Source organism: Gastrolobium bilobum, unplaced genomic scaffold (assembly GCF_033153095.1).
Source record: "Gastrolobium bilobum isolate Gb01-03AN ecotype WA unplaced genomic scaffold, APGP_CSIRO_Gbil_v1 utg18685, whole genome shotgun sequence".
In the NCBI taxonomy this organism is placed as follows: domain Eukaryota; kingdom Viridiplantae; phylum Streptophyta; class Magnoliopsida; order Fabales; family Fabaceae; genus Gastrolobium; species Gastrolobium bilobum.
In genome coordinates, this window is record NW_026898737.1 from 414,948 (window position 1) to 426,183 (window position 11,236).

At 32.7% G+C, this 11,236-nt stretch overlaps 1 protein-coding gene across 1 annotated transcript; it reads left to right on the top strand.

Moving 5' to 3' along the window:
* Positions 1-471: 471 nt before the first annotated feature.
* LOC133283657 (sulfite exporter TauE/SafE family protein 3-like) lies at positions 472-4,492 on the top strand. The gene is made up of 12 exons (XM_061480550.1): positions 472-621; positions 1,159-1,318; positions 1,485-1,685; positions 1,769-1,833; positions 1,974-2,001; positions 2,351-2,424; positions 2,507-2,593; positions 2,697-2,747; positions 2,844-3,065; positions 3,155-3,248; positions 3,338-3,478; positions 4,261-4,492. Exons 1-12 carry the CDS (start codon positions 577-579, stop codon positions 4,344-4,346), a joined length of 1,254 nt encoding a protein of 417 aa, XP_061336534.1. The 5' UTR covers positions 472-576; the 3' UTR covers positions 4,347-4,492.
* Positions 4,493-11,236: the final 6,744 nt, after the last annotated feature.

Here is an 11,236-nt window from a genome sequence, read left to right on the forward strand (position 1 = left end):
CAAGTAAATTAACTCAAATCAATTCAATTCAAGTCACCTCAAATCATATCAAACTTTTAATAACTAAAAAATCTCCTAAATAAGTTTAAGAATAAGATTACGTGGACAAGATTTTTTTTATAAACTTATAAATTATATTATATCTGATGAATAATACTCTACTCAAGAGTTATATCATATCAGACATAATATAATTTGTAAGAAGTTATAAGCAAAAAGTTTGTAAATATAAATTTTAAAAAAATATTACTATTATGTGATATGAGAGAACTTTTCTAAAAATGTACTCACAAATCAAGAGTAATATTTCCCTTGATTTTAATATTCATCCATGTATCAGTACCCTCGTTTTTTCAACCAAAAGATGCTTGCTTGCTTTGCAACACACCTTCCTCTCTTCTTAGAGCTTTCCATGCTTGGAGCAAATTGGCTGTGATCATGAGAAATATGAGAAATGTGGTTATTGTTTCATTCAATTTTTTGCTTCTTGTTGTCTTTGTTTCTGCTATAGGAAGCACTGAAAGTGAAATATCTGCTACAAATGGAACACAACCTTTTACTTACATTGTCAAAGCTATGGAGTTCTTATGGAGTCATTCAGGTTATCAACATGTCTGGCCAGTAAGTTACTTGTATTCATTACATGTTGTTTCTTAATTACCATTACATGGCCTTTCTTCATGAGTCAATCTTACTCAACTTTCTTACCTTGATTGCTTCTTCAGTGACCTTTTTAAATGGAGACAAAATTAACAAAGGAAGCTCTTTGGTTTACCAAAGGAGTTATTTCCTTGGAATAAAATATTAGATATAGATATATGAAAGGGGACTAGCCTACACTAGTGATAAAACTTTATTTTGTAACTGAAAGTTGCCGGATTCGAATATAAGAGAGTGTTTTTAATTTTATTTTTTACAATATTAGATATATATTCTAAAATAAGGAGCACTTGATGGTGTGTAGATTTGGGTATATCACTCTCTAGATAAACATGTAGGTGTTCCAATGTGAATATATATATATATATATATATGTTATATTTTCTATTTATATGTACATGTATGATTGTATATGAAATCTGTAATTTTTGCCAATTACTTACCTGTACTCCGGGATTAAGAAACATCAAATTTGATTGCTCACTTATGAATTCATAGGAAATGGAATTTGGCTGGCGAATAATTGTTGGCACCTTGATTGGAATCTTGGGAGCGACATGTGGAAGTGTAGGGGGAGTTGGTGGTGGGGGCATCTTTGTACCAATGCTAATTTTGATTATTGGGTTTGATCCAAAATCAGCCACTGCTATCTCAAAGTGTAAGATTCTGTCTACATCTCAATGATAATATAACTGAATATTCTTCAGCATTTACCTATTTAGAAATAATGTTTATGCTGTTTTCTGAATGTTTCTTTCAAGATTGGTTTATTGAAGAAACTTGTTTTTGAACTAATTTTTTACCATTTATTGTGTCTGTTTCAGGTATGATCATGGGTGCAGCGATCTCAACTGTATTCTTCAACTTGAAGCTAAAGCATCCCACACTTGATAGACCCATTATCGACTATGATTTGGTGCTGCTTATCCAACCCATTATCCTGCTTGGTATTAGCATAGGAGTCGTTTTAAGTGTAATGTTTGCGGATTGGATGATCACTGTTCTTCTAATTATTCTCTTTATAGGTAATGTTAGAAGACATGTACTTCAACTCCACTTAAAATTTTCACTCAGTCATATGGCTGATTTGTTATATTGGGACCTGTAGGAACATCAATCAAAGCGTTCTTCAAGGGTGTTGAAACATGGAAAAAGGAAACCATAATAAAAGAGGTAAATACCTCAAATATTACAGAGATTTGGTGAACTTATACTTTTACAATTTTATGCCCCTGGTTATATATGTCACTGTATTTTTTGTGCAAGCACAATTATAATTCTAAACCTACCTTTTCGATCTTTTGGAGTCTCAGGAGACTGTCAAGCTTTTGGAGTCTACTGGTGAGTTTATTTATTGGTTCTGTTCATGAAAAAGACTTGACATGGTCACAAGATAGAATCTCAATATATATATATATATATATATATATAGGCAAAATGATTTCTGCAGCCGCTGTACCTACAGTAGTCAGGATCCGCGTGGGGATCCTAGGATATGGCACCGGATCTTTGTTTTTTTTTTTTTAAAACACCGTGGGTGGGCCCACTTTTCTGTGTCAGCTGTAGAGAGTGTTATCTACGGCGGCTGCAGAAATGATAAGCCCATATATATATATATATATATATATATATATATATATATATATATATATATATAAACTAAGCATATGAAATGACCCTTTTGTTCCAGCCAGTTGCAGTGGGGAAGAGGAATACAAGTGTCTTCCAGATGGTGGGCCTCAAAAGGAAACTAGAAAACCTGAGGTTGGCATGCTGTGAAATTGTCTTTCTTTATATAATCTAATCAGTTCTTATATGCAATATTGGAATGCAACTATGAATGCAGGGGACCATAATAGGCAACATTTATTGGAAGGAGTTTGGACTTCTTTGTTTTGTGTGGCTTGCACATCTAGTCTTACATGTTGCCAAAGTAATTTTCTCTCTCTGCTGGTAGAATCAAAACTTGCATTACATCCCTCATTTTACTTGTATATTTATTTGAACTAATCATTAAAATGATTCACTTTTAACAGACTTATACACCTTCTTGTTCAATAGCATACTGGATACTTTTTTTGTTAGAGGTAAACCTATTACATTTGTGTCCTTTCTTTTCCATTGTGCCAAATATTAGTGTGCGTTACTTACTATCTGGAAGCATTATATTTTATGTTTTGAAGATACCACCTTCTCTAGGGGTATATCTGTATGAAGCAGTTGGCCTATATCAAGGGTGGAGAGCTATTGCTTCCAACGAAGGTCAAATCACACATTGGAAATTGCACCATCTAATTCTATCCCTTATGTGTGGTCTGGTGGCTGGAATTATTGGTGGACTTCTTGGTATAGGTAGTGGATTTGTGATGGGTCCTTTATTTCTTGAATTGGGAATTGCTCCTCAGGTGAGTTCTGTTAGCACCTTCACCTGTGTTATTTCATTATATAAATTGGTGAAGATATAGTTATCTTCTTATGTTTCATAATGGTGCAGGTAGCAAGTGCAACAGCCACTTTGGGAATGACATTCTCAGCATCTATATCTGTTGTACAATATTACCTCTTGAATCGTTTTCCTGTTCCTTATGGTGAAAGTTTTTACTTCAATTTATTCTGAATGGTTTTCAAAGTCAATATGTTTCAGGTAATAATATCCTTGTTTCATTCTGTTTTACAGCTCTCTACCTTACCCTTGTGTCTGCCATTGCTGCATACATAGGACAGCGTATCATTGACAAGCTTGTTAGTGTCTTCCAAAGGGCCTCTTTGATTATCTTCGTAGTGGCTTTCACAATATTTATTAGTACAATTGCACTAGGTGAGTTTTTATGCTGTTGTTATGAGTTGCTGCTTGCTAAGTTCGCTTTTGTCTTTGTAGAGAGCGTAGTCTTTCGGCCCTTTTGACAATAATAATGTCAAAAAGAAATATTTCCCGTGATAATTCAAAATTCAAATATTTTGCTAAAATAATATGGTTAGATGTGTATGTGGTATGCACGTCTAAATCGCACATAAGGTGATGTCCGACTTGTGAAAAAGCCAATATGTCGCGTGTTGCAAGTGACACATAGTGGTGTCTATCTTCAAGTTGGGCATGGGGCGATTTGCGACTTGCATTGCTCAACAAGTGGCAAATGTGCACTGACTTTTGTACAAGTCATGCTTTACCCCATGAGCAACTTGCAATTCCCATAATTGTCTTACTCTATTATTTTAGCAAAATATTTGGCTTTTGAATCAACGAGGGAAAATGTTTCCCTTTTCACATTAAATGGGTCAAAAGATCGAGTTTTTACATTTACAATTTGTGAGATATATAATAAAATCATTTATCTGTCAATCCCTAATAACTTAAGTTTTCGAGGGAAATAAACTGATAACATATATTAACGTGTTTGTGCATTATCTACGCTTCAAAATCCAAAAAAGATTCTTGCATGCATTATATGTTCTAAAGATAAAATACAACTATTCATGTGCATTTTCACAAGAGCTTGAAGCTTTTGAAAAGTTGGTCCATGACACTTTATTCTTCTTTGCCTGGCCTTGTAAGAACCAGCATCTTGCTTACATAGCTTTCACTTCTATGGCTGTGTGTAGGTGGAATTGGTATATCAGACATGGTTATGAAGATTCAAAGGAATGAATACATGGGATTCGAGGACCTATGCAAGTATGCTGGATAGAGGAGTTTCACGTATTTATTTAGTTGCACACATATTCTGTTGTTGTTGTTTGCCTCTGCTACACCCGGTGAGAGATGGTGTGTTTTATTTAAATTATAAAGGTTACAAGGAAGTTTCTATTAATGGAAGCTTTAAACCTTGTATGTCCGGAGGAGATGTACCATACAATTCTTCATAAATTATTAAATGGAAATTATATTTGAATATAATAGTGGAAAAATTGTGAAAGATGACGGAAAACTAAGGTTCATGAGTTAATTATGTATAAACAAGGATAGTAATTAAGAGTCATAGAACCTAAAATATATATATTTCTTTATTGTATGATATATCTATTCTAACACGGTTACTATAGGTTAATCATGCAAATCAATAACTTTAAAATATTTATTTTACTCCCTTTAGCCACACAAAAAATGTAGAACTAAACAGCAATAAAATTAAATTACAAAAGTTATATTTTTGGTTTGACTATCGTTGTAATATAAAAAAAAATTAAAGCTATTCTTTTATATGTTAGTAGATTTTAATGAAAAAGTTAATGTGTTTTGATAGAAGGGTTTTATTAATCTCATGTTAAAGGAGATAAGTTATCTCATGTCATAGAGATAAACTTGTGGGTTCTATCACATATAACATAAGAGTAGTTTTTCTCTTTGATAGAAACGGTATTTTGCTTAAGTAAAAGCATAGAATAAAATTACTCAACAAAAAAAAAAAAAACAAAGAATAAAATTCACTCTTTCTTAAGATAGAAGATAGTATACTTTTTGGGGTTGTGAGGAAGAGCACCAATAGAGCGAATAAATCTTTGGTGCTGCTGTTGTACCAAAGATTCAGTACATCTCACCAATAAAAATATTATATGATGTCAGTTAAAGTTTTCTTTTCTTTACCAAATTTTTTCTCTTTTCTCTTTTGTGTAATGCTCCTAGTAGTGGGATACACTGAATCTAAGTGCAACAGTAACAACAAAGATTTATTCGAATTCGGCTTCTTCTGGCGGTCTTATTGGGTGAAGGGATTCACTTACAGCATTGGATTTTGCAACCCCTTGACTGCGGAGCTTTGGGCAACTATCAATAGAGGATCTCCGTCAGGAATTTGCTCTCATGCGATTAACTGTATTAAGGAGTGGGAAATTCAATTCACCCATGTCAGAAGGGAGGCTAACATTTTTCTCTCTGTTGTTGGAGTTTTATGCAATTTTCCCTTTGACAGGTGCTGGGGCTGAAGTAGAATACAGACCAATTCCTACTGGATCTAACAATGACATTGCAAATGACACCTAAAAACATGAGGTCATAATACTCTAGTGAGTTCTTATGGATTAGTGTGGTTTTTAATATCTAATTAAATATGGACATTGCAGGTGACTGTTCTAGAAAATGTATATTGGAAGGAGCTTGGACTTCTCGTTTTCGTTTGGGTTGCATTCCTTGCCCTACAGATTGCCAAGGTTTGTTATTTTCTATTGGGACAACGACACTTTTGACACACTGTTCATTATTATTTATCGAAATACTATCTGCCAAATATAATTTGAAAAAAAAAAACACGTCACGTAAGTCGTTACAACATGTAGCGTGTTACGTCAGGACACGTGACAGTTTGTTTGAGGCTATGTAACTCGTGGAACAGTAAAGCGCGTTAGATTAGTCAACGGGTTAGACTGCACAGTTTGCAAAAAGCTGAACATGTGGCCTAACATGTTATATTGTACAACACGTTACGTGGCACTTTTTGACACGTGGCTTAAACGCGCTACACTGTACATCACGTTACATGGAAGCTTTATGACACGTGGCTCAAACACTCTACATTGTTCAGCGCATTACATGACATATTTTTCACATGGCAATATGTGATGTCAGTAACAGTGTAACACCCCCCGTCTGCAGCTGGTTTGTTAACATACAATATGGTAATTAAAAGCGCAACATGCTCAAATTATTAAGCGAAAGACATTGAATAAAGTATTACTGTTAACTTATGTAACTATGTCATGTGACTTAACTTTTTCCTTTTCTTTTCCTTATGTATTGTCATGTATATTGTATTTTTCGTATTATCATAAATTGTACCGTCCCATATCCGTACTAAATTCCAACTTAACAATCGTGTAACCATGACTAAAGGTCAATTACTATCCGAATATGATAACTTATACCATTCTAGATAGAAGCTTATGGACAACATAACAGTTGTAAACTGGATATCTAAGGATTATTTCCCACTCATAAGTAGTACCTGAAAACCAGAAAACATAGTCCAAACATATATTCAACCGTCCAACACAATGAACTTAAAATCCATCCTTAGATTCATACAAAATATGGTTTCGTGCCAATACTCACATCATCTTACATATCAGGCATATATTTATATGCATACCAATATTAATAGTATTCAAAATGTACATAAGCTACACATGCTTAATTACAAACTATATTCATCATAGATAAACATATGTCTCAAAATACATAACAGATCATATAACGATGCATGGTCATACAACATGCTCCACAAAATATACAGTTATTCTAAAATATTAAATATCCAATCAACATGAGTCCTCTAACCTTGTACGGCTCTTGTCCTGTGAGGGCCCATCATCTGTTATGGGAGTACCTGAAACATGTTTCCCAAACGGGGTGATATTATAACATCTCAGTAATCTCAGAATTTATAAAGCAGTTTCCACCCATGAGTTCACTTCCTACATGAAAGGTCATATTACATGGTATATAAGACATCATATATAAATCATAATACACATGAGACTTCCAGGAGCTTGTGTCCTCCCACATATAGTCTTAACAAGATCATCCGGAAACCTGGATCCTCACGGAAGATCATACGTGATGATCCAAAGGCTTGTGTCCTTAAAGATCATACACTTCCGAGGCTTGTGTCCCTTATGGAAGATACATACAAATATGCATTCATTGGTCAAGAAGCACAAATCAATCAAATCATATCATCTTATATACATGTCTACATTGTGTGTGGGAGATAAAAACTTCTGCAACAACTGCAGAAATATTTTTCCTAACTTCTTATTGAAAAGAATTTATTAACATCCTATTGTAAATTTGAAGTTTCAAATTTTTAATTTCTTTTTACACCATTGTATTTCTATATCGCACAGGTTAACTCTATTAATTTTTTTTGGTAATCTAACTCTATATTAATTTAAGAGTTTAATGATTTTGCTTTTGTTGCAAAAAAAATATTGTTTACCACACTCACATAAAAGTGAGTGCGTCCAATTGTAAAAAAAGAGAGAAAAAGATTAGTATGACTCACTCACTTTTATGCGAGTGTGACAAAAAAGAAATTATGCAACAAAAACATAAATATTGTTTCCTTAATTTAAAGTTGGTTTTCATTTCAATAAAATTTTAAAAATTATAACGTTCAATAAACTTAACATGTTAAAAGAAATATCAAAAGCATGATTAATTACTCTTAGATATTCAATTATTTAAAATAAGTTAGAAATAAGTAATATGGTCTAGAAATTGATAATTGAATTGATGGAGTTTTTTAGGAAAATTGATAACTCCTTATCGGGATAAGGCCAGTACCCAATAGTTCGATACCAAAAAAAAGAAAGGGCCTGTACCCAATAGTTACTTATCATCTTAATGTTCATATGTCGTTCAACTTCCACTTAGTTTTTTTTTTTTTTTAATTGTTAACTGTCTATTCCTGTTTTAGAATTGAAAAAAAAAAGGAAATAAATACCTCAAGCCCATTTTGGCAAATATACATATGGTACATAATTCTTACAAGGCAGTATTAGGTACATGATTGTTCAAAGAAAATGGAAAAAATGTGTGTTATTTTAAATGACATATCTTATATCCTTTGACTCTCACAAAGAGGTGAGACCCACATCTTTAAAAAAATTTCTCTCCATTTTCTCCCCTATGACTTATATATTTCTTTTACTTAAAATGGTATAATTTTATGTCCTTTAAAATGATACACACTAATATTGTATTTGAAGTAGAAAAAGAGTTGAGAAGACTAGAATCATAGACACTGTAACACTTAATCATTGAAGTGAACTCCTCATTATGGGTTTATTTCAGGGATTTAGCTCAGTACTCAATCATAGTAAGGAAAATCGTCCGAGTATATGTTATAGCCTCTCTGGCAACTGAGTGAACAAATGCTAATATTTAATTTGGTAGTCAGGGATTGGTTTTATCTTGTCTCTTTTAATTGGTTGAGAGTAGGTACCCGTACCTCAAATATGGTTCACTGTCACAAGCTCAACCATAAAAGATACACTAGAGTTTGCTTTGTTTTTGACTACTCCTTCCAGGATATCCTTGTCTTATCATTTTCTGGACCATAACTTGTCATATCAGGACCAAAAACAGCTTGACATTTTTCTTCTTCTTCTTCCTGTCTATTTTTGGATTTTATTTATCTTTCCTCAATTTGTAGAAGGATGATTGAATATGCTTCTCGTTCAATCACATCTATCTTGGGAAGTTTTATATTTATCATATACGTAAAGATAAAATAATATGATATAAATATAATTATAATAGCCTGACACATGTTATCAAACCCGGTCTGACATGATCGGGTCAATCCAAAATCTGGTGAATCAGTTATTGGATCGAAACGAATTAAGTATCAAATCGGCTATGTATCAGATTCGGTCAAATAGGTCAAAATTGGTGACCCGATCGGGTCATAAAAATCGGCGGATCATACATTTTCATAAAAAAATAAAATAAACCAACAACCAAAAACCAAAGTTGTTTCATCTTATTTGAAAAAATGTAGAACTCATTTTAAAAACTTTTGTAATTTTATTTGCTAGTAGTGTACTCTTTTATAATGACCACCGATTTTAGTTTCCAAAACTGAAACCATTTGTTGAACAATAAATTAGAAAATGTGACATATGTCATTTCAATGACATATGAATTTGAAAAATATGAGTTCACAATATCTTCCCTTTTGGACGTCATTGAGAGATATGCTTATGATAATTCTAAGTTGTAATCTAAATTCACATAGTAATAGCGTCAACTTTTATTTATTTGTGCTTATTTTGTGCAATTTATTGATTAATTATGAACTTGTAAAGATGTGATCGAGTAATTTTTGAGTTTATTTAGTGAACGTTGTTTAACTCAATTATTTTTTGAAAATACTTGTTTAACTCATTTAAATATGGAGAATATAATTAAATTTATATGTTCATATATATATATATATATATATATATATATATATATATATATCCGGGTCAACCAGTCTGACCAGTGATCCACCGATCCGACTAGTAACCTAGTATCCTGATCGAATCGATGCCCAAATCAGATTTAATAATAATGACCTGACATGTATTTAATCTATCTTATTAGTTGCTTGTGCATTTTTTATTTACTTATTATAGTATACTGCTCGCGAAGTTATTACCAATATAAATAAAACTCAATGTCCACATCAACTAATCAACTTGATTAAGCATAACTCTTTAATGGAAAATCATTTAATAGCAAGCATTTTGTAGCATATTATACATAGCAAAATGAAGTCAACCACTAATAACATCTAAAATACACCCAACATTCAAAATAAAGGCCTATCATCCAACACAGTAAATTAAGTAGCCTATATAGTTAATAATATCAAGGATATATTCCAAATAAACACATATAGCCCATCTAACAATTATCATTAAATTTTCCTTCACAGTAACATTCTCATAATTTCATTAGAGGAGGGATGTACATGACAACCATTTTGTTTTGTAGCACTATTTCTTAAAGGAAACAATTATTTTCTATTTCTGTGCCATGAAACAGTTTCTGAGAAAAAAAGAATGTGTTTGATAACATATTTTATTTTTTTCGAGAATGAGAATTGTGTTTGATAACATAACAAATAATATAATAAAAATAATTCCTATTAAGCATAATTTTTTTCGAATCATCACTTTCATTTTCATATGGTGTGGTGTGGTGACGGTGGCGTGGTGGTGGTAGTAATGGTGGTGGTGGTGGTGGCGTGGTAGTGGCGATGGTGATGGCAGGGCGATGATAGTGGTGGTGGTGATGGTGGCGGCGTGGTAGTGACGGTAGTGGTGACGTGACAATGATAGTGGTTGTATGGTGGTGGTGGTGGTGACAGTAGTGGCTGCGGCGATGGTGGTGGTGGCGATGTTGGTGGTGGTGGTGACGGTAGTGGCTACGATGATGGTGGTGGTTGGTGGCGGTGGCAGTGACGGCGGTGACTACGATGATGGTGGCGGTGGTAGTGAAGGAAGGTGATTGAGAGAGACAAGTGTTTCTTATTTTGTGCCCCGGAAACAAAAAAAATAGAAATTTTTTGATTCTTTTTTATGTTTTCCAGCAGAAAAATTAAATTAGTTCATTTCAAGAACAAAAAAATAAACCGATTTTATCAAATGAGTTTTTTATTCATTTCTATTCTCGAGAATAAAATTAAAAAAAAACTGATTTCGAGGAGATTATTAAAATATAGGGGCAGATTATATTTACAAACTACACTATGTTCTCCCGGGAGAAGATAGTGTAATTTGTAAAAAAAATTCAAAAAAATTTATAAACGGATCCTTCCCCTAAAACATGTATTAAAACATAATGATATGTTTTAATAATATGATAATATGTGAAGCTTGTAAATAGATTAGCAAAATTCAATGTTGAGATAGCGAAAGTTAGATAAAATTAATTAGGCGTGGCACTAATGGATTCATATTTAAATACATAATCCAAAGTATTTCTTAAGAAATTCTACTCCTTCTTGTACGCAAGATCTAAATATTTGTCTCATCCATATTAAAATTACTTTATCGATACTATACGATATTTAAGAAATATTTCCTATATGCA

What these genes read in the sequence shown, in the direction of transcription:
- LOC133283657 (XM_061480550.1), top strand. Translation starts at nt 577, where the DNA reads ATGGAGTTCTTATGGAGTCATTCAGGTTATCAACATGTCTGGCCA. An exon ending in AGCCACTGCTATCTCAAAGT is followed by an intron (nt 1,319 to 1,484) that starts GTAAGATTCTGT and finishes TGTCTGTTTCAG; the next exon opens with GTATGATCATGGGTGCAGCG. An exon ending in TATTAGTACAATTGCACTAG is followed by an intron (nt 3,479 to 4,260) that starts GTGAGTTTTTAT and finishes GGCTGTGTGTAG; the next exon opens with GTGGAATTGGTATATCAGAC.